General features: G+C 31.4%; 3 protein-coding genes and 1 long non-coding RNA gene across 13 annotated transcripts; 2 read left to right on the top strand and 2 right to left on the bottom strand.

The window, feature by feature from the left end:
• Positions 1-988: 988 nt before the first annotated feature.
• On the bottom strand, positions 989-3,300 carry LOC146944116 (uncharacterized). 2 transcript variants are annotated; one of them, XR_015025849.1, is made up of 2 exons: positions 2,975-3,300; positions 989-2,456 (listed from the first exon to the last, which is right to left on the bottom strand). It is a non-coding gene; the product is annotated as an uncharacterized LOC146944116 (long non-coding RNA). The 2 variants fall into 2 exon arrangements; XR_015025850.1 differs by having other exon boundaries at positions 989-2,824; positions 2,975-3,269.
• Positions 3,301-3,770: 470 nt separating this feature from the next.
• LOC146944115 (plant cysteine oxidase 4-like) lies at positions 3,771-7,392 on the top strand. 2 transcript variants are annotated; one of them, XM_085742501.1, is made up of 6 exons: positions 3,771-3,966; positions 4,351-4,591; positions 4,823-4,974; positions 5,126-5,273; positions 6,655-6,873; positions 6,979-7,392. In XM_085742501.1, exons 2-6 carry the CDS (start codon positions 4,492-4,494, stop codon positions 7,095-7,097), a joined length of 738 nt encoding a protein of 245 aa, XP_085598627.1. In that variant the 5' UTR covers positions 3,771-3,966; positions 4,351-4,491; the 3' UTR covers positions 7,098-7,392. The 2 variants fall into 2 exon arrangements, with proteins under 2 accessions (XP_085598627.1, XP_085598628.1); XM_085742502.1 differs by having other exon boundaries at positions 3,774-4,098.
• A 4,557-nt stretch (positions 7,393-11,949) lies between these two features.
• On the top strand, positions 11,950-17,696 carry LOC146944114 (uncharacterized). 8 transcript variants are annotated; one of them, XM_085742492.1, is made up of 7 exons: positions 11,950-12,484; positions 13,571-14,009; positions 14,099-14,175; positions 14,499-14,547; positions 16,083-16,305; positions 16,848-17,148; positions 17,253-17,696. In XM_085742492.1, the coding sequence occupies exons 2-7, from the start codon at positions 13,655-13,657 to the stop codon at positions 17,397-17,399; spliced, it is 1,152 nt and encodes a 383-aa protein (XP_085598618.1). In that variant the 5' UTR covers positions 11,950-12,484; positions 13,571-13,654; the 3' UTR covers positions 17,400-17,696. The 8 variants fall into 8 exon arrangements, with proteins under 8 accessions (XP_085598618.1, XP_085598624.1, XP_085598619.1 ...); XM_085742498.1 differs by having other exon boundaries at positions 12,043-12,292; positions 14,511-14,547; XM_085742493.1 differs by having other exon boundaries at positions 12,152-12,292.
• An 883-nt stretch (positions 17,697-18,579) lies between these two features.
• LOC146944113 (agamous-like MADS-box protein AGL80) lies at positions 18,580-19,985 on the bottom strand. Its single transcript, XM_085748786.1, has 2 exons — positions 19,858-19,985; positions 18,580-19,513 (listed from the first exon to the last, which is right to left on the bottom strand). Exons 1-2 carry the CDS (start codon positions 19,934-19,936, stop codon positions 18,861-18,863), a joined length of 732 nt encoding a protein of 243 aa, XP_085604912.1. The 5' UTR covers positions 19,937-19,985; the 3' UTR covers positions 18,580-18,860.
• Positions 19,986-26,990: the final 7,005 nt, after the last annotated feature.

The following is a 26,990-nucleotide window of genomic DNA, read 5'->3' as shown; positions in this document are numbered from 1 at the left end:
TTCTTATGGTCTCGTAAATAGACAGAAATACCGACGAAAGTTTTGATTTTGAATATGTAGATAAAGTCGTAAATATCATTTGAAACTGACACAATTGCGAGACTAAATGAAATTGGAACTCACACAATTGGCGGACCTTAAAAATGAATAAATGAAAATAATACAGAGTTTAATTCTGATATAATAATATCCCTGCTAACTGAGGTATGATCACGCACACAGTATTTTAGTCGAATACAAACACTTTATTAACATTACACTTTTTTAATAATATCTCTGCCAACTAAGGTATGATCACGCACACAGTATCCTTAATCGAATCCAGACACTTTATTAACGTTACACTTTACTAGACCATCGACCCGTGCTCCGCACGGGTCTTATCCACTTTAATAGAAATCAATAAGTTATATTTTATATTTTCATTGATATTAAATAAGTCAGGAAAAAGCGTATTACCATTGAAATGAGTTGCAGACAATATTAATTATCATAAATTATAAAATATTTCTGTAGACTTTCATTTGATGGCTCTCCAATCTATTTACGCATATAAGTGTTTTATTAGTACACACATCACTGATTTGGAAATATTATTAAAAACATTTTATAAGAACGATTGAGTACTATGATCTATATGTGGCAGTAAGCAAAGATACAAAGTAAAAGGATTGTCCAACAGTTGCTATTAGTTGGATGATCAAAGCATACAAAGTAGGCATGTAGTGAGGATTAAAAGCTAGCATGAATTTCTTTCTTTTTATTCGAAGAGAAAAATATCTTTCGTGAAGACTTTCAACAGAATATCTTTCATGAAGGCTTTCAATAGATATCTTTCAGTTTTGAGGAAAATAGATATGAAGCTAGCATGATAATCTATTTATTTTTTATTTTTTTAAAAAGAAGATATATCGACATTAATTCCTGTAAGTGTTGGTCCTTAAGCCAGATCATCGGCTATTCAAGTGAGGAAAACATCAAAGCAATGTTATCGGTTATCGAGGTCCTTATTTGTATATATAAGTTCATTTATATACTACCTTTTCGCATGTAGAGTTTCTTACACAATGAGTAGTGATTAATAATACAATTTTGCTTAGAGAAGATATATAACCTGATACAAACTTGGTTCTATGAATTTTATCTCCTTTGATGCCTAAACAATTTCTTTACGCGATACTTGGCTGATCCACGTTTGGTCATTCGGTCCCTTGAGTCAAGTGGTAAATATTATGTAGCAACTTACACAAATTGCAGACGTGGTCTGCAATTAACTCAACTCTAGATTAAACATATTGCTTATGTCATGCTAAAGAGAAGCAATAATTGAAAAAGTATGACAACTTATTCCATTAGCAAATAGGGACTCCTCAACAACATTGTTGAATTTTAGTTTCCTTCAAAACCATCCATGATAAAGCATTTGTCTGTCATGGCACAACAACTACCATCAGATGATACAAAATGCAGAATAAGCAAGTCATTAGGGGCAAAAATATGGGGAGGCACACACATTTAGTATCATGAAAGATAAATCAACTTTCCCATTCAAATTTCAAAGCATCACACACATTTCTTATTGTCATTGCTAGCATTACAAAGAATATTTGTATTCTAAATTGGTAGCAGAATAAAGCAAGAGTGAGGGAAATGGATACAACCACCAAGACCATATAACAAAACCAAATACCAAAACAATTCCTTCCCTATTTGTTGTATGAATCATTGTATATACCGCAAATGATGTAAGTATGAAATGCAAGAATTCTATTATAACAATTATAGCCCTCTTATATTTGTTTCATGTTGTACACCATACATATTGAGTTTGATTTTCTCCTTTCATTTGGAATGGACATTAGCCTTGCCAATATTTCTTTCATCCCTTAATTACAGTAGTTATTATATTTTAAATTTGACAAACTCCAACTATGAAACCTCTTCTCTAAACATATACTGATCATATATTGATATACTGCTAACATCATGAGAAAACATACAAAAAAACATCATCTCATATTAGAAATTTTATACAACAGAAACTCACAACCCAAAACAAAATTGAGTAAAGCTTTAGGTGTGACTGCCAAACTGCCTTGCGCTGAGCATTGTCATCAGTGGGCCGTGATAGGAAAAAACTCAAGTTCAAATTTGAATTGTTGAGTTGCTCCTTGCTGAGCAATTGCCGAAGCAGATGAGAGAGGTAGAGGGGATCAGTAAGAAAGAGAAAGGGACATGAATCATCTAATTGGAAACAAAGCAGAAATATAAGCCAACAGATAAACTGAGAAATCAGAATGGCACAATAAGTAATAAAACACCTTCTGTTTTATCTTCTGTGCAGCTGCAGGATCCTTCTCATGAATCATCTAATTGGAAACAAAAATTATATCCCTTAAATGACAACGACTTTCTTTGACCTTGCTAGCAAGGAACATGCACGCTGTTGCAATGATCTGTAAAAATGTTCAACAATTGGATTATTAATTCAAATAAACCAATCTTTGAGTTTATGTTGCTTTTATATCTATCATTTTCCTGATATAAAGCTCGAACGAAACTACAATCTCTCGACATTAAAATCTCAAATAATAAAGCACTAATATGTTGACGATTCTGACACTTGATTAACAGAAAACTTCAAGAAGAAAAATGCTTAATTTTCTATGATTTTTGTCCTATACTCATTTTTGTATGTTGAAAATGTATCAATGATTTCAATCAAATTTTCATAATATACGATATGCTAATCAAAATATGCTAATCTTCACAAAAAGGTAACGAAAATGAACACAGTAAAGAGCCCATTACATATACCATGTATCTGCAAAAGAAAATCAAAGAAATTAATGTGCACGCCTAAATCTTGATAATTAACAATAAAAATATGATACAGAGACAAACAAAATTGAAAATGTGAACAGAAATCAGAAATAATATCCTTCAAAATCATGCTGAAACTAACTACACATACCTTGATAGGTTTAAGATTCCCTCTATGAGTAGACTGTAGAACCCCAATTACTATCAAAACACAAAAGCCTTAAACTACTATCCCTTCTGATTGAGTCTGTAGCGACCACATAACACAACATCCAGAAGGATAGAACAATGTAGGGGAAGTTTTGTTGAATGAATGAGAAAAAAAACGAAAAGAAAATGTGAGGGAGCCATAAAATTGATTGGAGTGGTGAAGAGAGGAAAAAATTGAGGGATGTGGGAAGAAAAAATCAACGAAAAAAGGTTGTGATTAGAAGAGAAAAAGTGCATCAGTGAGAAAGAGAAGAATAAGAGAGAAGGCTGGTTGGGAAGAATAAGATGAAGGGGAAAATATATAGAGTAATTAATTGGTGGAAAAGAGGGGCCCAACATTAAATGACAGATACAAATGGAGAGAATTTGCAATTTGAAATCAGCATTTATGACTGTTAGTTGGCAATTCAAATTTTGCACATGAAAAGTCACAATAAATTGGAGGAACCCGCCATCTCAGACTCTGCATTTAAGGGAGCCGCATAGCTTGTTGTGAAAGCTTGGTAAGGCACCTAAGGAGGGAAAACACCAAAGCTATTATGATTTGAAATTCAAATTTCAAATCATGAAACAGCATTTAATGAGTAACCATCAGCTTGTCAGCTTGCAAAGCACGATTTCATTAAGTATTTGGGAGGGAAATTAGCATAGAATTAGGGCTAAGCCAATTGCTTGACCTAATTGGCTTTTAGAGTAAGTATGATGATTTTTTTCTCATAAATTTCTCTCTCTAACTTTGGCTCCTTTAAAAGGACCATTGTAAACAAACAAACAAAGCATTCTTAAAGCGACATCAGGTTTTGTTGAAATCTGTGACTGTCTTTTGTTGTCTGTCTCTCACTCTGGTTTCTTCCTGTTCTCTTCTCGTGTCTCTCTGCTATCATCAACCTCGATTATGTCGTGACTCTCTCATCAACCAACCAAATGTTTCACGTATTACACTCTTCTCTCTATTATCATTACTCTCTATTCACATTTCTTCACACCCCATTTCATTATATCTTTCAATTTTTCACTTTTCATAGTATATGATACAATATATGATTTTCAATATATGAAACTTGGGTATGGCATAATTTGATTATTCAAGACAACCCATTTTCATTTTTGTTGTTTTTAATTTCAAAGATTGAATTTTTATGTGATGATGTTACTAAAGTTTAGAACTTGCAAGTTTTTTTTTATGGTTTGAACTTTGAACTGATTTTATTGGTTATAATTATTTGTGTTGTGAATTTTTGATGTTTGTGATGATTGTAGATACTGTTTATTGGATTTGAGTTGATCAATTTCTCATGCACATGTTTTGTTGCGTAGAAATGAAGCTGTTTCTTTTGCTGTTTTGATTGGATTCTAGCGACCTGAGTGATATTTTGGATCCAAGTTTCATTGTTTTATTGGATTCTGAAATCTGAAAATCTAGCTGCTGCATTGATTGTTTAAGAATTGTCGAGTACAATGCCGTATATTCAGAAATTGTATGACGTCTGCAAGGCTTCCTTGTCCACTGAGGGACCTATTTCAGAAGAGGCTCTCGAAAAAGTCCGAACTGTTTTAGGTACAATCTGATCCTTTGTTTTTTGTTGAATTTGTACAATTTACTTATATAATTGCATATGATAAATGTTTAATTAAAGTATTTGAATTTGCTGAATTTTAATGTGAACTGTATACTGTAATGTTTGATTTGGGATACATGCATGTTGTTAGTAATAGTACAGTGTCCTTATTGTTATAGTGACGGGTGAATGTGTTAATTAACCTTTTATAAACTGCATTGCCGTGGCAGATGGGTTGAAGCCTTCCCATATCGGTCTTGACCATGAGGCGCAACTGGCGCGAAGTTGGAAACGTTCTATGAATGGTGGAAATGGGAGAATTGGAACTCCTGAGGGTCCTCCTATTAAGTACATTCACCTGCACGAATGTGACAAGTTCTCTGTAAGCATTTTGATTGTTTTGTACTTGCAGCTTGTCACTGTTTAAGTGTTAATACTCTAAATGGATTTGGATCGTGTCTTGTTTTGAACACTGAATTTTGGATTCAAATGGGCTAAAGCTGAATTTTTTGTATTTGTTTTTGTTTTTGCAGATTGGAGTATTCTGTATGTCTCCTGGTTCTTTGATTCCGCTTCATGATCATCCTAGAATGACTGTTTTAAGCAAGGTTCTCTATGGTTCGTTGCATGTGAAATCATTTGATTGGATCGACTTGCCTGCGTCATGCAATCTATCCCAAGGTGACACTCCTTATTGTATTTACTTATGATTCAGTCTTTACTTTAACAATTGTTTGTAATCGAAAATGCCACTACTCTGCAATTGTTGATATTGTGGACAAATGGGGTTGATGCGGCCGTAATAACGGTTCAAAAACCTAGACATTATGGCTGCAATTTTGGCCATAAATTAAAACCTCGCATGTGTGATCATAATTGGCTTGATTTACTTGCTTCTTATAGAAACTACATGTAGATTAGCTATAGGACAGTAGCTGTATAATTTGGCTTCATTAACAGGCCCCTTTTCTATATTTCAAAATCCATAAATCACATTGCTATGTTTGCAATTTATAATAATTTCCTATCTAGATGACCGTTTACAGAAAAAATACGTTTTTGCTAATTTTTAGTTGGAATTAAGGAAAGATGATTAAGAGCTCAACATTGCACTTGAGCAACTTTTAGGTGGAGTAAGATTTGGGCCTTCTTTTTCTGTTTTGTTCTTTTAAGCAAAATGGTCAAAACCTGTCTTTATAGACCTCTTCAAGGGGTAATCCTTGACTTGAAATTAACATCAACAGAGGATGAAAGTTTCTTTAAGTCTATTCCCAATAGTTTAACATGTCTCCACTAGATAAATTGTTGGAGAAAGTTGCAATCAATTGCCTTTGTCACTTGGTAACTATCTACATTAGTGTTAATTTTGCCTCTCACTTTCAATCTTGTCATTGGTACTGCCGCTGGTTTTCTGCTCTGTATTATTCGTTGAAATCGATATCTATTAGGAGACATAGAATGCTAACATCAAATTGTTTTCTCAGTATTTCACATAGTTTATTTTGCTAAGTGTTTTGACGAGGTTGATATTTAGTTCTTTGAGCATACAAACTGAACATCTTTCTATCCCATACAATAGTTTCAAGTGTTTTTTTAAGACTATAGTTGTTCCTACCTATACCTGCTGAGGGGTTGGTGAAGGGATTAGGGTTGTGTGCAGTCACGCAGTTAGCCACATCGGCGTCCGGTGGATCAAGATCGGACAATCCAAAATTTGGTTGACTGAGTGATTGCACACAATCCAAATCCGTGGTGAAGACCCCTTAGAGTAGTGGGACAGGTGCATGGCAGTAGGCCTGCTTTGATAAGATATATTTTCCTCAGATATTTGCTTCCAGTAATGGTCTAATGGATGTTATTTTGGGCTATTAGTATGCAATTATGCATGCCAAATAGACGTATTTATGGTTTTTCAGTGAACTTCCATATTGATGTATCTTAACTTAATATCTCTGTTGTTTAACTTATATCTGCTTGTAGTAGTTCACAAAACAGTACAATTTTATGATTCTCAAACATTTCCTAAACCACAAAAGTTAAATTCAAGATTTTTTGTCTACAGCTGCAGCGAGACCAGCAAAACTTGTCAGAGATTGTCAGATGACTGCTCCTTGTGACACAACAATTCTTTATCCAAATAGGGGCGGCAACCTCCATTGCTTCAAAGCCATAACCCCTTGTGCTCTCTTCGACATTCTTACCCCTCCTTACTCATTGGAAGAAGAAGTAAATGGACGAAACTGCTCTTATTTCCGTAAGTCGCTGAGGACAGATCTTCCAGGTACTTCTCTCTTCCTTCTAAATCTCATTATTTTTTAGTTAAGAAATGTAACCTGATTTCTATTATGATGTTATTATCTGACATGCTATATTGTTAAAAATGTAGTGCTTGAGGAGCTGCGTGGGATGAGTTCATCTGAAATCACCTGGTTAGAAAAGATTCCGCCACCTAGCGATTTGATTATTGGGAATGGGCAATACAGAGGCCCTAATATTCGGCGATGAAGGAGACAACTCATTTGTTCTTATACAGCATTGGTCAGGCTTGACAAGAAACTTTACCTGGTTGGAACATTTTGGAAATAGTTTATCTTTCTGTTTGGTATGGCTGTGAATTAATTGTACAGACTATGATAAATGCTGGCTGTGAATGTTGTTTATGCCATGTTTCTAGTTTTCCCTTTCTAGATTATAACTGCGGCATGGTTATCTTTGTTGATGTTACTGCTTTCCTTAGACATGTGAATTATTATGACATGTGAATTATTATGACTTTCTTATTTGGATGGATTATGCTGAACATAGTTCTATGGTTTATTTATTTCTACTCAAATAACTCTTGCTTAAACTTGCGCAGTTTTGTTTTTGAAATATCTCGAATAAATGGAAATTCGTTTTCCATCTCAAAATTTTCAATTTACTTTTTCATATATAATTGTATAACTCACATGGTGACATGGATGAAATTGAAATGTAACATTGATAGTTTCGCAATTGCTTGGTGTTTTCTATCCAATCTTCTAAGGGAGGAACTTCTCCCACCCGGAAAAATTACTTTGGATGTACACATTCGGAGAGGAAGATGATTTTTGAGCTGTCCGAATGTATACTTTTAGACAAAAATGCAGTTTTCGTCTCATTTTGACATACACTTCTGGCAGGAAGAAGGAAGTTTGAAGGGTCCAGTTGGTTAACAAGGGTGACACTTTGCTCATTCTCGACCCTTTTGCATTCTGAGGCCTATGTTCCTTTGTTTTTTAAAGATACCTTGTTCCTTCCTCGTAGGCTCTAGTACCTTTGGAAACAACTTTAACCGTCCGCCATTTAATAGCCACCACTTCCTTAAGGGGGTTCAAACCTCTTACCACTTGAACTAATCTGGTACTTCAAGCTTCAAGTTATTTATGGTTTGAAACGAATGTTATGGAGGAGGATCTTAGTTTCTTTGGTTTTGTTTTATTTTAAAGGTTTGAGTTAATTAGATACTCTTTGTTTTGACACACGACTATGTCTTTAGTTCGTACTATTGCATTTTTAAGAGACACTACATATGGTGTTAATTTGATCATTGTTGAGCCTGATTTGATGTGGATGTCGACTTTTCCCTTTTACTAGTTATAGGATTTTTACAAAAAAACTACCTCCATTTTTTTTAGACTCCTTCAATCTTAAATATAGATAAAAAGTCAAATGTATTTGGTCTATATTTAAATCATATACATATAAATTCCACTTACATTCAAGACCAAATACAATATTGATTATAATTAGTCATATGTTCATATCAAATACTTTTCATAATTCAAAAACCAAATGCTTTTCTAGTTTTTCATCCGTTTGCAAGTGATTTTAGTAAATGAGAATAAAAAATAAATAAATATTTCTTTAAATGAAAAGTTGTTTTGAGTAGCTTTTCTATAAAATTATTTTTGATATCTGATTTTTTTTAAATGATTTTTAATATGATAGACAAAAAAAAATATTTTATTTTATTTATAACTTTTCGAATATCAAAATGACTTTTTTTTTAATAATCCCTAAATGGACCCTATTAGTATATTACAAGGTAACTTCATAGAAACTCTCAAATAATTTCAATGTTAAAATACTAAACTATTTTCAAATTTCCTTCCATTGTTTCTTCGCCAATAAGATAATTCCTACATTAATCATGAAAGGACGAAGAAGCTAATAACTAAGCAATTTGTAATTAAATTATGTGCTGTTATATTATTATTTTTTTGAATAATTATGTGCTGTTATATATCATTATATACATAAACAAGTGCTCAATCTTATAGTATTTTATAGATGTAGATCGTTGATGCATGTCAGTATAATTGGTAGCTAGGTTCGACGTCTTCATCCATGAAACATTAAAAAATTAAGGCCTAATTCTTTGAAAGATTCCTAATATAAAGATTAATTTAATAAGGAATGTCAACACTCATGCACATGAGAGGACAAATCTTCCTTGTGTTTTATATATTGTCTTAATCTTCATCATGGGCCCTTTATAATTTTCCTCTCTTCCAAGTAGTTTTCTCTATGTGCCAAACACTAATTTTTTGAAAAGATATATGACAAACACTATTACTCTAATTTTTTGAAGATTTGTCATCATTTTCACTCTAACTCGATTTCAAAACTCATGTACCAATAGAAATAGTCTTGCTAATAAGTATAGACAAAATTAACCTATTGCTATGTCAAAATCTATGAGAAGTAGGTCCTCTTTGTCACACATTGGGACAAAACAAAACCAAATCCATCCAAAAAGGGAGCCTTGGAAAGTTAAAACCCTTTTGGATTGTAGAGGAAAATCATCAAAATTTGTGCACTATACAATCAGCAGGCACATACTATGAGAGGCACTATACAATCAAAATTTCTCCTTAATTTCTGCCACACCATTAATTTTCAATTACTCAAGTTTTCTCTCACTTTCCCATTAAACAATTGAGGCATTACTAGTGTTTTTTTTTGTTACAATCGTTTTTTTTTATAGGTGAAAGTAGTAGGAGTATATTACAAGGTGTTACTATCATGGTATTTTCAGATTTCGAACTATCGTCATTTAACTCATTCGACGTTTAAGTCAAATCAGTTGAATATCCAAATTTAACGTACCTAATTAGATATCCTGAGCCAAACGGGCCTAAAGTAAACTTTAAAATACAAAATCTTGTATGAAGTTGGAAAGCTTTTAACTAGACTTTTTTTTCTCTAACATTAGCCTTATTTCTTAGCATTATATTTTTACCTTTCTAACAAGTAAGCTTAATGTATATGAAACATTGGTGTGAAAATATCTGTGATTGAAAAGACAATGAAATCCAAATATGGTTGAGGTATTCAAATTCAAAGAGTTGGGTGCAACATAAGTCAATAAAGTTGATGAAAATTTCAACTTCCTTCCCCTCCTTTTAGTTTCTAGTTTGCCTATAAAAGAAGCTTAATCCAATTGTCAAACACTTTGTTAAAGAATCCTTTGCTTCTCACAATCATTCTCTTTACAACAATAAACTTTTGGCATAAAAAGTGAAGTAAATGATTATGTGGATAACTAATAATCTAATAATCAACCTGCAGTATTAAATTCTTCAATGAGAGGTATTTCTTGACCAATAATGTTCTGGACTAGCTAGGAATAATTTTAAACAATACCATTGGATGCATGAGTGTACAAAATCTCTAAATATAATAATGCATATTTTTTCTCCTCATGCATGGAAGTCCACAAGTGTTGTAGTCAAGATTCCTGCAGTCATAGCCCATGCAATTTGAAAAATCAATTATATATAGTTTGTCAAATGTGCGAATATACGATATTATATATTGCCATCAATTGCCATGAAAGTACCCCAAAATCTAAAATATACACATGTCCTTTTTATGCACATTTACCACCAAAATTGACTGTTATAAAATGTTCACATTGCTAGCTGCATTATATATTAAGGTTGTCCACTTGGTAATACTCTTCCAACATGATAAAAATTAGACGTCACATTTACACACTCACATGGGGAAGAAGCCTGTGGAAACATGTGTTATTTATTATTAAAGAAAAAGTAAAATTAAATAGGAAAAAAGTCTTAGTTTAGGTGAGAAGAAAATTGAAATCTTGATAATTGGCCCCACAATTTACTTGCACCTACATTAAGGTTTTAGTTATCTTGGTGAATTAGACAAAATATGTATATATCAGGTATTTTATATATATGGACTATGGTTCTGTTCCAATAGCTCATGTGCATGCTATAACATGTTTGCGTTGTTATCAATATATGTATATAGGTCTAAAGCAAATTTTATGATAAACTCTTTCAAAACTAGAAAATAAAAAAATAAAAAAAATATCATTGAGTCTAAGATTTAAACCTGTGTGAAGAAAGTCGTAATGCCCTTTGACCAACTACGCTAGTTAAACATTTGTAACCTTTGCAACATATTATATATTTATAATTAAATTAAAAAAAATTGAGCATTTTTAACCCAAATATTTTAGGCTTAAAACCCAAATTGAGTTGCTCGGCTCTTAGGCCAACCTTGGGTTTAAATACATATCTTCACTAAAAAAAGTATGTACATAGGTTCTCCCGCATAAATGTTGTTCATATATACTTTTTCATGTATTGTGAGACTTCTTATTCGAACTTGATATTCTAACTATTTATTCTTCAAGTGTGAGTCCATCCATCATTTGAGATTGCTCCCCGTCAGGCGAAACTTTTTTTATTTTTTATTATACATTTGCATTGTTGTTAGCACAAATATCAACGAGACATGTTTATCTAACAACCAGTTTGTTAGAAAGACTTCAAATACAAGAAGTCAGTCACCTTTAAGCAAATCATAAGCTTTGATCATACCACTAATGGGTCATAAGGGGAGACCGGAGGATCTAGAGCAAACAACACAAGTTGATTGAACACCACATCTTCATCCAAAATGGTAAGACATTGGATATATGCATGGATCCTCTAACTAACATGCCCCTCAACATCTAATTTTCCATACAATATGTGAGACTCTTATTCACACTTGATATACCAATCAAATTTTCATAGAATTTTACCTACTATACATATCAAGCCGCATTTGAACTATTTTCTTAAAAGTCATTAGAATTTTACCTACTATACATATCAAGCCGCATTTGAACTATTTTCTTAAAAGTCATTAGAAACATCCGGTATTTCATATGTATCTAGTATAAGGTCAACAAATTAAGATATTTGTTGGAAAATTTGGGGGTGCTTTAAGAACTTTTAAGACATTAAATATCGGATCACCTTTTTTATGTGTCGTATTAACCTATTTATAGTTGATGTGAGACTAATCGCTTGTTCTTGAATTCCACCAATATTATAACAGATGTGCAAGTAAAAGAGACAGAACTATGAGCAGATAGGAAGGGTGGTGGAATTGAGAAAAGGGTGGTAGATGTCACATGATTTCCAATAGTACTAAAGGGACCATCCTCATCTGTATCCATTATGTAGGTTAATTACAATAATATTTATTTATAGAGAACAAGTAGCCTGTCCCAATTTTGATATATTCTTTTCAATATGTATTTTCTTTTTTTCCTTAGAAACCAAAATAGTCTATCTACTATATACTTATTGAAATTGATGACTCTTGACTCTGCTGCTGAATGAATTATATACCAAAAGTAGTTATCTCAAAATCAGGTATGTTACCAATTTCAAACTCCTCTCTTTTCCATCCCTTTCTTTTACATGCCCTTCAACCCATCAAAGATTTAGCAGCATATCCAAGATGTCTGGTTGAAGATATGTTTGGTTTATGCAATTGCACACAATTAAGTACATGTGATCAAATATCAATAGGCTTGGAAAAGAAATCATTATCTTAGATCGATGGTTAGTACTATTTAAGGGATGAAAACAAAGGGGAAACCCCATAGTATTTTTAAGTCTTTTACATATGATATTTGTTTATTTGTTTCTTTCCATCTAGAGGAGTTTCTTCTTAATTAGGATCATGAACTTTATTTCTTCTTCATATATTTGTTTCCTCCAAGCACAACTTGTTGAAGATTTTTTAGTCAATTCATAACTTCTGTAGTACAAGTTGATTTTTCACTATTAAAAAATTTCACTACTTGATTTTTCCTTATGAAGTTTTTGTATAATTTCTTTCTGATCTTATCAAGATGTGTTTAGTTTTTGTATGATATATATATAATGAGTTGCACTGTCTTTTGAATGATCCTTTCTCCTCATGGATACGGTGATATCTTCTACCCATATGTTATCTTGTAAAAAACAAAACTTAGGGATACCTTGTTCATATTCATATACTCCATCTCACATAATAATACTATATAAAAAAAAGGTATATACATAATATATATGGATTTAAGTTGACGAGAATGGGTTTATAAACATTATCTTTTCAAGTGTTTCAAATTATCTCAATCCCTTTTCCTGTATGTTAGATCGAAATATTACTTGTCGATTCTTATATTTAAATTCTTAATTTCCCCTTTCTATATGTGTATATACGATCATGAAGAATTAATAAGTTGATTTATAGAAGGTTTTTAATTAACATGGTATAATATTTTAAATATGTAGATCTAAACCTTAGATTTTCACATGATTAAGCTTCAAGAAAGAGATATTGGTTGCATTCTCCTTCTTTATATACTTAGGTAATAGGAAATAGTTACTTATATTTAAAAGAAAATGTAATATAGGAATGCTTAGTAAATGTTTTTCTTTAGCCAATAACTAATTTTCTTTGTTACTGCCCATCCTGGACCCTGCGTATGCAGGTGTTTTAGTGCATCGGGCTGCCCTTTTTATTGTAGCATCATCTCATGGCATTTCATGTAGTTCTATTTTAAGAGTTATAAAGTTTAGTAATTGTTGTAGAGAAAATATACAGCCTGTCCTCACATCACTTGGATCAACATTAAATTAAAATATTTCTTTTTGTTTCAGACATTGTTGCAGACGACAAAAATATTTATATATTAATTGTGACATTGGAGGTGTGATCACCCGTGCAACTAGCTAGCTACAAACATGTCAGAAGAAGGATATGAGATTCATAACAATTATATTCAGAGTGAGGACCTGCAGCTTGTTGATGAAAGTAATACTTCATCTGGTTCTTCTAAAAAATTTGATTTGAATGAAGAAGCTACAAGTGAAGATAATAACAACCATGAAGCAACAATACTTGAGGAGAATGAGAATGAGAACGAGAATGAGAATGAGAAGGAAAATATTGAAGGTAATTGTAGATCAAGAGAAGGAAATAATGAAAGAAGAGGCAAGGTTAGACATTATGTTAGATCCAAGATGCCTAGGTTAAGGTGGACTCCTGAGCTTCATCATTCTTTTTTGCATGCTGTTGATAGACTTGGTGGTCTAGAAAGTAAGCATTTCATTTGTTATAAATGCTAAGATTATATACTTAATGATCATATATAGTGAAAATTAATATTTGGTTCAACTCTGATGCAGGAGCAACACCCAAGTTGGTGCTTCAGCTAATGAATGTAAGAGGACTCAACATTGCTCATGTCAAGTCTCACTTGCAGGTACCACAATAAATTGAAGTTTAAGATGATCAATCACTTAACTTTTTGTAAATTAGTATGTTTTTTTGTTAAGTTCACCTCAATATTAGTATTCAGTTCAAGTGGTTACTCTCTTATTTCTCGATGAAATAATTTTTAATCAAACTTTACTTAACTTTCAATCAAATTCTGCAATACTACGATCTCATTTCTCCAGAAATTAGAGGGTACCGTTGAGATAAAAAAATCTTCACAAATTAGTTTCATTTCAAACAACTTTTTTTCCATAAGCAAAATTTATTACACTTAATTCTTTCCCACAAAATAATCTAATGATTATTCAGTTTTCATTTCAGATGTATCGAAGCAAGAAACTTGACGAGTTTGGACAAGGTAAGAACCATCCAAAAAAATGAATACAAAATTGAATTGTTATCAAATTTTTCCTCAAAAATTGTTATCAAAATTTTGCGGAAGGATTGATGCTTTTGATATTCAGAAATTGCACTTGCTTCTTATATGCACCATCTCTTTTCTTTCTGCCAAAATCTTTCCCCAAAAACAAAATCTAAGAAGGAAATGGTAGATACCAGATAAGTTTTAGGTGTAAGTGGTTCCTGTTTCAACAAAGTGATGAAGGAAGAATTTAGGGTTAGCATCACTAGGAGTAAGACAAATCGCTTTCCTTTTTCCACAAAATCTTTGAATATGACCATTGAGTTTTAATATTTACTTTATGGGTCATGTTAACTTATGCCCTAAGGGCACATGTTAAGGAACCCAAAATAAGCAATTTTGCATTGGAAAACATGATAATTTAACTTTTAAAAAATTGACTGCACGACTTTTGATACGTATATTTCTATTATGAGTTCCTTAACATGTGCCCTTGAGGACACAAGTTAGCATTTGCCATAGTAAATATTCTTGTGATTAAACCTCTTGTTCATGGTTGGTGGCATATTTTGGTGGATTTGGACTGTAGTTTTTTTTTTCTTCTTGGTCAAGGGATATTAGTTGTCTAATTAATGAAGATGTCCTTTAGAATTTCTTTCGAATATCAAAAGAAATAAATTTAAAAATGGGAGTAAAGCGGTACTCTAATCCATCAATATATAAAATGAGAAAGTCTTTTGTAGGCACAAGCATTTAGACACAAAATTTAGGCATACATACATAAATAAAAAAAATTAAAAGATAAATAAAATAGTCACATCAATCAATATCACTTTAATAGTTTTATGAGTGTGTGCCTAAATGTGAGGTGTTGGTCTTGTGACCAAATAAGAGTTTCTCATATAAAATACCAAGACAAGAGACACAATATAAAAAGCCCAAAAAACAAACAAAACGCATAAAGAGCATGAATCACATCTAAGAGATGGTCTTTCGTTCTACTATACCATTTTGTTACGGGTATCCACATTAAAAAGAAAATAAACTATTGTTAAAAAAGAAAAATCTCTATTTAGTGTTAATAGAAACTCCTTTGATACAAGACATCAAATACCTTCTCCTTCAAGATTTCACTTTGCTCAAGCTCTCGGAGAAGGAAACAGTTGCGCTGACTTTTTAGCTAAGCTAAAAGCTTCTTTTAGTATTGATCTCTTCGTCCACCACTCTCCTCCGGATGACATCATGAACCTTCATTTTGTTTTTGTTTCCCTTTCTCTTTAGCTTTCCAACCAAAAAAATAAAACTATACATCCGGCAAAATTGCAACAAAAGGTATACTGAAAAACCTAAAACCAAAGTCAACATAACAAAACAACAATATCTAAAAAGGAGCTAACTATTGAAGTATAACCAATGTTTTATTTCATCGTCCTATGAAATGTATTTATTACAATTTTTGTATTTGGTTTAATGTACCCATTGTTAGCATGTATAGTTTTCTACTTAACAAAAGAATAATATATGCTTTGCAGTACTATGCCAAACACAGAGGTCAACACAAGAAGTTGGTAGATCTCAGAAACTCGATCTAAGTCAACATTTCAAGATGGGTAATGGTGGTATTATTCTATCAAGTAGTTACAATGAGCAGCATCATAATCCTCAGTATTATCCAACTCTCCTGCAGCCATGCCCTTCCTTCTCCCTATCTCGTAATTATTCACAGACAAACTCAACTCATCATTATGATTCAAGGTAATTAATCCTACATTCCTTTCATCTTGTTTTCCTTAATTAAACTATATTATTAATCATGTAATACTGAATAAATAAACAATGTTGTGTCAACATATAGTGTTCAATACATGATATCCTACCATTTACTAAATGAAATTAACCATATATTTTAATTGTATTCATGAAATAAAGTTCACGAGTATTTGTCTGTGAATAGTGGTATACAATATATGTACAGTGCCTACAATTTTTGTGTGAAGATAACACAATTGTTAATTAATAAGCAAAATTTCAGTATACGTTCTTTAACTTAATTTAAAGTCAATGATTATATGCACAAATTTGTCACATATGTTGCTTAAGTAAAAAAAGAAATGAAAGTTGGATCAATGTGTACACATTTATAAAGGTAAATGACTAATTTAACACCAAAAAAATAAATTAAAAGACCATTTTAAAACTTTAAATTTAGTTAAATGAACTGTGTAGTTTTTACTATTTGATATTATAGTAATCCTTCTTGCAATTAATCTCTCTCTCTCTCTCTCTCTGATCTCTAGGCACCAACATTGGCACTTCAATCATCAACCTTTCAGATTTGCACCCGTGACACCAACCCAATTTCTTGAAGAGAAAAATTGGTCTCCATTTGAAATCATGAACAATATTCATCAACCGGAATTCAAAAGGCTACTTGCCAATGTAACTTCTAAAACTTGGTCACAACCTATTGAGAAAGTTGAATGGAACAACACAAGTAGTAGTATTACAAATAATACAGAATATCTATTGAAATCCAAAGAACCTTGCAACTCTTCCACAAGTTTATTGCTACATTTTGAAGCCCCATTTCGGATCAAGGTAACATTAGGCTTTAACGAAATAAAGAAAATCTAATGAATCTATTTGTTCACTTAATTTGTTCTTGCTTTATCAATGCATTCATATAATTATTTGTTATGCAGTTGAATCAAGAGAAAGTACATAAAGACGAGAAAAGATTCTTGCCTGATTTGCAACTAGGTTTGAGTCACACATATGGAACCAATGATGGTAAGATTGATCATTGCAGAGAGACCAAGGAAATTAGCACTAAGCTATCACTTTCTTAGAATTCATGTTGCTACAAGACCAAATTGTGGACTTTAGGATATATAATAGGACTTATTTTGTGTCATGCTTTTGATTTTGATCCAAAATGAAATTAAAAGTTTTTTTTTCTTCGTTTCTCATAGGTTACCTCACTCAGGAACATAATGATAGGTAGAGAAAGAGAGAATTCTATAATTGCTCTAAGAAACTTGTTACTTGATTGGCAAAATGTTTCTTGATTATATAGCTTAATTTATTTATACCGTTTGTAAGGATTTACCTTATAACATGGAAAAATCTCGAAGTATTTAATGTTAGCGATTGATTATATAAAATCTAGAGATATTTAGGTGTAGCTCTAGTTTATATGCCTATAAAATATAGAGATTTTAAAGGCTTCCATAGCTATTAATTATGTCTTCATATAGTTGTGTTTCTTGAAAGTTATATAAATGTCTTGATATTTTCATATTATTATGTATTATTATTCCTCATCATTCTCTCTTATTGCAAGAGACTCATCCTTAAGTTAAGATTTTCTTCTTTATTCACGAAACAACATCAAAAATCTTACACGGGATAAAATGTGAAGCGAGGTGGCGTGATTTAAAATTATCTTACTCTAAGAGTGAATCTTATTAGTACTAAGAGACTCATCCTTAAGTTAAGATTTTTTTCTTTATTCACGAAACAACATCAAAAATCTTACACGGGATAAAATGTGAAGCGAGGTGGTGTGATTTAAAATTATCTTACTCTAAGAGTGAATCTTATTAGTACTAAGAGACTCATCCTTAAGTTAAGATTTTCTTCTTTATTCACGAAACAACATCAAAAATCTTACACGGGATAAAATGTGAAGCGAGGTGGTGTGATTTAAAATTATCTTACTCTAAGAGTGAATCTTATTAGTACTAATAGGTAAAAGAACCTTATTTAAGGATAAATTGTTTATCAATGGGGGATTACTTGCAAACCTTTCTTTTTCCAAAAATTTGTCTTAACTCTCTACTAGTATGCAAGAAAAGCTCTTGAAAAATCACAATTCAATTGAGACGTGAGTAATGTAAAAATTGTTGACAAGATAACCACTACTCAATATCCACGTTGTTAATGAGAAAAACGCAATAAATCCTCTATTTTTCCCTGAATTTTATGTAACTAAATAAATTGACCAAGTCATTAGGAGTCACCGCAAAATAAAAAAACCACACAAATAAACTCACTATTAATTTCATTGATGATAAAATGATCATCAATGTTGTACAAGTACACAATGCATAACTTCAAAAATAAGGACATTGAAATGATACAAACAACGACCAACAAACAAAGACACACACACATACTGCCAAAGAGCATAAATTTTGAAAGACACACACAAAGAGCATAAATTTTGAAAGACACATAAATTTGAAAGACACAAACACATACTTTGAAAGACACACTCAAACAGCATAAATTTGCAATACAACTATGATCTAGTTAGACCAAAGACCATTTATGTCCGTATTAACATCATGAAATGCTAACATGGAGAAGTCCCAAGGTGGATCTTGATAATCACTTTCCATGCCATAATTCATGTTGCTATCCAAACCTTGAACCTCAGCACCATGTCCCATATTAGCTTGCATATCTCCTACATTCACCAGCCCTGATGCATCACCCTTATTACCCTCATTACCTATTCCATTCATATCTTCTGCTCCATTTCCAGCTTCCTCTTGAGATTGAATTTCCGTCGATTGCAACCTCCAATCAATTTTCTTCAGATTGTTATCTATAAAGGCCATCAGGTCATTCAGCTCATTCACGTTCACATCCTCGGGACGATATTGTCCAGTACTAAATACTTTAGTAATAAATTGGGCGAATTCATTCTTCTTGTTTGCCTCCATTTGTTTCTTCAACAACAATTGAGATTTCGCTATACTTTGGTTTAAGTAAGCTGTCAAATCCACCATATTTTTGCTTCGTTCGATTTCAGGCAAGTGTAGGAACTTGGATAACACATTTCTTGTTGCAGGACCTTGTGGCCAAACCTCTGGTTGAGCATTGTTTTCACCAAAGATTATTGCGCATGCTTCTATCCCACATAGAGTGCTGATTTCATTAACCTTCTTTAGCAAACCTATTGAAAAACATATATAGTTAGAGGTAGAATTTTTTTAAAAATAAAATAAAATAGAGAGAAGTTTTTTTTTTTTTTTTACCAAAAAAATAAAATAAAGTGAAACTATAATGATTATTTTATAATTGTCTAAGATGAGATTTAATTTGAACTCCCTTGAGTTTGTTTAAATTCAATCTCTTACTAGTGAGGAGATAACTCGTAGAGAATAGATGAAAGCTTCAATTTTAATTGATGAACCTAAATCATTTTCATCCCATTAATCATTATCTAATGGTAACATATATATAATTTGCATGGCTAATACACGCTTTATTGAAAATAAGGAAGGACTAATCTCTCACCAGCTTTCCTTTTTTTGTAGCTTGCCTTCCTGCTCGATGAATTGGCTATGTATGCAAGTTTAACCTTCCTCCCAGTCATGACAACGATGATCAAAAAACAAAAAGAAAGAGGAATTGAGAAATGAATTTTGAACAATGTAAATTATGAATTTCTTACTACTCCAATTACGCTATTTATAAAGACAAATTTGAGATACAACTTGTTTGAATTTAGAGCAAGAATAATAATTTTTTATTTTGATAATTAATACATGACTTAGTAAATACAGTATTTAATATAATAATTTTTATTTTGATAATTAATACATGACTTTTTTTTTTTACAAAATTAATACATGACTTTATAAATACAATATTTAATTAGTAGAAATAAATAAATACAATATTTAATTGTGTAAGTATATTCTCGATCAAAATATATCATTTAATACTGGTTTTGACTTTAATATATTAAATATTTTTATGTATATTAAAAAATTAATGAAATAAATTTTAAATTATTATTTTTTGACATTAGTCATTTTAAAATATTATTTTTTATTTGACAACTGTAATATGGTCATTAGTGTCATTGTTTTAGTAAAGAGACAACTGTAATACAAGGGACGAAGTTTGAATCTCACTTGGTACAACTATAATATGGTCATTAGTGCCATTTTTCTTAGTAAAGTTTCATATTCTCTTTTCTTTTTAAATTTAACATTTGTGTTTAAGCTTAATGATAACGATAAATAAGAGCAATCATACGATCACTAATGCATCGGATCCCATCAAAACTCTGTGTTTAAGTGATCTTATTGAAGTGGCGCAATGGCTATTGAAACTTTATCAAATAATATGTTATGGGTTCAATTCCCACGCTTGAAGTTTCACCACAAAAAATACTAATGGAAAATTTACTCGAACCGAGAACCTCCAAATTTATTATATTTTAATGATAGTATCTAACTTTATTAAATTTATGGGACTTATTTTTATGGATATTAAATTTATTACTACCTCCGTCCCTAATTATAATACCCTTTTGAGAATTTTCTTTGTCTCTTTTTATAAGACCCCTTTGCTATTTCCAACTACATTAATTATTTCTTTACATACATGCCCCTATTTATCATACATCTTTTTCTTCAATTAGCAATAAATAACATATGAAAAACATATACTAACTCTCTCTCTTAAGGATAAAATTGTAAAAACAATAGTAATTACTAACAACTTTAATACAAATATCCACTTTCTTAATTCCCGTGATTTTAGCAAAAGGGTCTTATATATAGGGATGGAAGTAGTATATTTTAATGATAGTATCTAACTTTTTTTGTCATATTGATAATATCTAACTTTATTAAATTTATGAGACTTGTTTTTATGGATATTAAATATATTTTAATAATTTTAAAAAATAATTAATGTTTTTTTTACAAGAATAATTAATGTTGTTATTAATTCATTTTTTTTATCAAGATTTTTTTCCATTTTTTAAAAATTTCGATAATGAGAGATTTTTGTTGATTTGAACTTTGTCCATCGAATCTAACAACTTAGGTCAAACTCTTACAAAACTACCACCTCATCATGAATGTATCTAATATATAAGTACTATTTTATAATCCACATTTATATGAAAGGGATACATGTAACATCTAACATGATGTATGATACTAGTGATCAAGAAAAAAAAATCAGAATTATAAGTCTGGATACTTTCCAGACGTATAATACAAAAATTACATGATAAAAGATCACATTGTACAATGAAATACAACATTCTAACAGTAACATTGACTATTTACACTACAAGAATACTTTGGAATTCCGACCAAAAATTTCCGAGGAAGCATGGTTTCTCGCAAAAATAAAGGTTTTCCGAGGAAGTAATTACTCATGCATATGTCAGGACTCTTTAATGTCCCACCTGCACAAACTGTTGAGCACGCTTTTCCATGTTGAATTCCGAGGAAAACTTTTCTCGGAAAGTATATATGACCGTTGGATGCATTAAGTATTACACGGCATTGTACAAATGTTGGTAGCTTGTATTAATTTTATTACCCACTTTACTCAAAGTGGCAGCAAGCATCCAGAATACATTTCAGTCGATCAAAACACTACAAACTACACTACAAACTAAAATCTACTCAATGTATTGACTCCATTTTCATCAAGAAGAAAAAATCATTGTCACTTAAATCTATTGAAATTTAGCATCAGATCATTGTTATTGGTAAGTTTTTCAAATGTATTTTTATTTTATATATATTGTTGATTTAGTTTTTTTACAATGTTAATTTATCAATTTATTTATAATCTCACTATCAATAATTATTTATATACTTTTGATCATAGTTATTTATAATTTCACTATCAATTTCTTGTTGATGCTCAGTTTTTTTTTTTTTAATTCTTCAAATGTAAGGTTAATTAGTAGTAAAAATGTTAATTTGTAAAAAGAATTTGTGTTGGTAAAAAAAATAGTGAAAAGTTAAGTAGTTTTAAAATATTAGCTTAGTAAAAATGTTAGTTATTTTTTTCAGGGAAGTAAAAAATGTTAGTTATTATTAATTAAAATGTTGTGAAAAAAAAAACTAGTTAGTAATAAAAACGTTACTTAATTATAAAAATTGTTAGTTGGTAAATAGGTAGTAATAAAAATGCTAGTTAGCATTCTTTCAAAAAAAATGCTAGTTAGTAAAAATCTTAGTAACAAAAAACTTAGTTCGTAAGTTTTAGTATACATACATGTGATATATAATATGTATTGTTAATTATATATTTATTTATATATAACTTTATTGATTAAATATGCATGGATATTGGTATAAAAAAATATACTATACATAAATATTATATTTTGTTTTAAGAAATGCATAAATAGTTTTTTTCTTTAAAGAATTTAACGAAATGTCAACAATGCAGAAGATGGATCAATATTATTACTACCGAAGTTGGATGTACGATAGAACATTTCCGGGGAGAACCAAACTTAAACCACAATTTGTGGAAGGAATTCATGGATTTGTTGCTTTCGCCATGTCACAAACCATTTATGAGAGGGAGGGAGGGATAAGATGTCCATGTCTTACTTGTACATGTAGATTGATACAGAGTGGAGAAGATGTCATCAAACATTTAAAAAATGTTGGCTTTATGGATTCCTATTGGGTGTGGACTAATCATGGTGAACAAATGCCGCCTATTAATACTGTTTGTATGGTTCAATTTGCTTAATTGTTCGCTTGTTTAGTTTGTGAGAAAGCATGGTGCTTTATTTATATTATCATGGGTGTGAAAACCAGAAAATAGAAACATTGTATCCCATTATGCCAAGAACTTTATCACAAAAATATTTGTAAACTCTGTTCTTTTCGTAAGTTGAGTTAACTTGCTTGTATGAGTTCAAGTTAACTATGAAAAATTGATAAACTCTTATGAAAAATTGATAAACTCTTGATTCTAGCAGGGAATTGATCAGCCTAAGTATATACATTATTTTGTTAAATTAGTTATGTTCTTGGTGACAGCCTTTGTATCGGTTCCTGCTGCTGTTATTAGGCAGGGTGTTGTTTTGTTGTTCGGTGCAGGGGTGAGTTTTTGTTTTTAGTTCAGCAGTGCTGCTGTTTTTGTTCTGCCCCCGGTTCTGATTTTTTCTGCCTTTCCCTTGGCTGTTCTGGTATATCAGTCAGCAGGGACCTGTTGTATTGGCTTGCCATTTTGCACGACTTGTGCTTGGCTGTTCTATAATATATATGTTGATTCAAAAAAAAAGTTCTGTTCTATAATATATTTCAGGTTTAGGAAGCTAATTTAAATGTGTTATACACTTTTATTTGTTGCACAACAGCTTTTTCAGTTTAATGTTATTTTAAGTGCACTGTGTTATTATGGTTAGATTCTGTAAAAAATGGACTTACTATTTCAACCGCTTCAAGATTCAGACCCAAGTCCAATTTGGAATGATTATAATGCATCCAACATGCTCATGTTTGTTATAGACGTGAACTTTAATTTTGTTTAGCATACTATATGGACTTGAATTATGTGTTTATCTGAAGGATTATTTTTTGGTTGTTGCTGTTGCAGGTTGTTTATTGGTGCTGTAGGTGGTTTTTGACTGTGACGCTGGGGTATTCTCATTTGTGGTTTCGGTATCAGCAAGAATCTTGTTGCCTGCTATTTGTTCAGACTAGTGTGCAGCTGGTTGAACTTTTGTTGGAATATGCTAGCATCATTGTTTGAGGGGCTGGGCTGTTTTTATGTTAGTGGTAACTTATTTAGTTTTGTTTTCGGTAGTTTTGCTGTTGCTGCTGTGATTTGTCGCCTGTTAGTAGCAATTTTGGGTTTAGACCTTTGTTTTAGTTCTCTGTTTTGAGAGGATTTGGTAGATGTTATTTTAATATTCCATTGTACTAGCAGGATCTTGTTCGATTTGTCCGCGAGCTTTTGTGTTCCGTACACAATCTCGACGAGTATAATATTTGCCGTTTCAAGAAAAAAAAAATCCATTTATTTACATTTTTTAATCAAATTCTGTTTTTTATTATTTTTAATTAAAATAAATACCGAGGAACTTTTTACTCGGAGTGTTTTAAAATTTAAATATTTGGCGCTTTTTTAAAATTTGATATTCAAATACTGCCGCTTAGTTATGAATTAAAAAATTAAAAAATAGCATACATTCCGAGTACAAGATCCTCGGAAATGCTAGTTACTTTGTGTCAGCCACCGCAAAATCACCAGTCTGTTGTGCAGTTGTCAAATCAACATTCCGAAGACATTTGTTCCTCGGAAACTTTATTTCCTCGGAAATTTCCTCGGAACTTGGATTGCAACCAATGATTTTCCGAGGACCCATTTTCCTCGGAATGAAGCAACATTCCGAGGAGAAACAGACGTTTTCCTAGGAGTTATGGGCCTCGGAATTCCAATGATTTCTTGTAGTGTTAAAAAAAAATGTTAAGAGACTCATATCGAGTAGATAAAATTGTTTGACATGAGATTCAAGCCATGATGCTCTTTCACCTATTACACTAGTCTTTTGGGATGTGATCTCCTAATAGGATTAAGTCTTAACAATTATTGTTTTCATCGAGGGTTGGACCACGATATAGGATTAAATCCTAACAATTATTGTTTTCATTGAGTTGGACCACGATAAGGGCTACCTATAGGACATATTGAGGTGCTGTAGTGAGTAGTGATGATAGGTGTGTGAAGTTACCAAATAAAAGGGCTACCATCATGTTAGTGTCGATCAAGTGAAAGTGGTCATGGACATCGAATCTTAAATGAGATTATTTTGGAGAATTTTTATTTTACAAGGATGAAATCTAAAAAATACAGGGTGTAAATCGAAAATGGCTTATATTACAGAGGGTAAAATACCATTAACCCTTTTTTGTGAATAATATATCAAATGTTTGTGTGACACCATGGTGTCGTCGGAAGTTTGCCTTCCATCTCTGTGCTGGTTGCCCGAGCTCCACCATGAGCTACCACCCTCTCTTTTTTAATATTAAATTATTCATTTAAGTTATTAATATTAAGGTTATTTAAATAAAAAGTATAATATTTAAACATTTATAAATTGATAAAAAAAATCTTGAAAATTGCAAAATTGATAAATTGAACCACCACTTGTACCAGCTTTACCAACATGAGAATTTCAAATTTCATCTCAATTCAGAATAATTTGATTTACATACTTGGACATAGGTGAGTTTTAGCATAGGACAATTGCAAAATTTCCCCATTTTAAATCAATTTTGTTTAATTTGTTTTTAGTTGTAATCTCTGTTTTCTTATATTTCAATTTATACAGGTGTTAAAAATCATAATTTGACCCCAATTGTTTTGCTTATTCCTATACATAGAGCTGTCAAAACGGACTCGTTCGTATGGGCCGGCCCAAAAGTCCAAATAAAACGTAGGGCTTGGGCCTTAAAATTGTGGGCCAGATTTTTTCAGTACTTTTTAGCCCGGCTTGTAAAAGCCCGTTATCTGTTCGGGTTAACCCGTACATGCTACGAGTAGCCCGGCAGCTCAGCAGCCCGAGTAGCCCAGCTCTCTTATTAGTGGTGTGTGTGGCCCAATTCCTTAATGCAAAGTTCCAAACTTTCTAATTTAAACTTTTGCTCCATGCTTTAATTCATACTACGTTTTTCATCGATCTATTAACTACTCATTCCGTTTCACAATACTTGTCGTTTATGGAAAACAATTTTGTTTCACATAACTTGTCACTTTCAAATTTTAATGTAACATTAATTATTGGCTTGTCAATAATTCCCTTAGCTATTTGTGGTAGAGAAAGAAATAATAGAATAAAATAATAAATGATTAAGGGTATTATAGAAAAAACACATAATTTTATCAAAAATAACAAAATTTATTTGATTTATTGATATAATATAAATTTTTCAATAGCGGCAATTATTGTGAAACGGTTGGAGTAGTTGTTTCCGTTGCTTCTGGTTCATGACTATCTGCTGCCAATCTTATTCTATTGAATAACATTTATGCTAGGTGGTGGTTTGTGGGACTTCTTTAATTTTACTTTTTTTGAATGGGGCGACATATAGTGTTTTTACCACCATGATAGTACAATAAGCGTATCTAAAATAAATTAAATGACGTTTGCCCTTAAATATAAGATTTATTTGAGTAAATCACAAGAATTGAAAAGGTTGGTTGTACATTTTAAACACCGGTCTCTATATATATTACGCAATGTCCATATTAAGTTAAGCTTATGAGGATAAGTTTATCTTTTATGACAGCGACGACTTAGTTAATATTTACATAAAATTATATATAAAACAATGTAAAAACGATGTAACATTATTAGATGTATATCAGTAACAAAATAATTAATGCATTAATTTAGATTTTTTAAACAATTCTTGTCAAAAAAGATAAAGAAAAAGTTCAAGAAGATTTTATATTTATAGACAGAGGTAGTACGTATGTTTTTGTGAGCGTGCCTTAAAAGTTTGTACAAAATTAATTTTATAGAAAATCAAGTTTACGTTATCATTCCTTCATGTTAGTCACTACCATAGTTGAGTTGATCAACTGCACCAAGTTTACGTTATCATTCCTACAGGAATGTTAATCAACTGTTGATATAGTCTCAC

The sequence above is a fragment of the Medicago sativa genome, chromosome 2, assembly GCF_051527215.1.
Source record: "Medicago sativa cultivar Bolivia chromosome 2, Bolivia_mono, whole genome shotgun sequence".
Taxonomy (NCBI): domain Eukaryota; kingdom Viridiplantae; phylum Streptophyta; class Magnoliopsida; order Fabales; family Fabaceae; genus Medicago; species Medicago sativa.
The sequence above is the reverse complement of the archived record's forward strand: the minus strand, read 5'-3'. Positions and strand labels throughout refer to the sequence as shown.

Coding starts and splice junctions, on each gene's coding strand:
- LOC146944114 (XM_085742492.1), top strand. CDS start 13,655: ATGTCAGAAGAAGGATATGAGATTCATAACAATTATATTCAGAGTGAG. Junction 14,176..14,498: donor ATGTCAAGTCTCACTTGCAG/GTACCACAATAA, acceptor ATGATTATTCAG/TTTTCATTTCAGATGTATCG. Junction 17,149..17,252: donor AAGCCCCATTTCGGATCAAG/GTAACATTAGGC, acceptor TTTGTTATGCAG/TTGAATCAAGAGAAAGTACA.
- LOC146944113 (XM_085748786.1), bottom strand. CDS start 19,936: ATGACTGGGAGGAAGGTTAAACTTGCATACATAGCCAATTCATCGAGC. Junction 19,514..19,857: donor CTACAAAAAAAGGAAAGCTG/GTGAGAGATTAG, acceptor GTTTTTCAATAG/GTTTGCTAAAGAAGGTTAAT.
- LOC146944115 (XM_085742501.1), top strand. CDS start 4,492: ATGCCGTATATTCAGAAATTGTATGACGTCTGCAAGGCTTCCTTGTCC. Junction 4,592..4,822: donor AAAAGTCCGAACTGTTTTAG/GTACAATCTGAT, acceptor TTGCCGTGGCAG/ATGGGTTGAAGCCTTCCCAT. Junction 5,274..6,654: donor GTCATGCAATCTATCCCAAG/GTGACACTCCTT, acceptor TTTTGTCTACAG/CTGCAGCGAGACCAGCAAAA.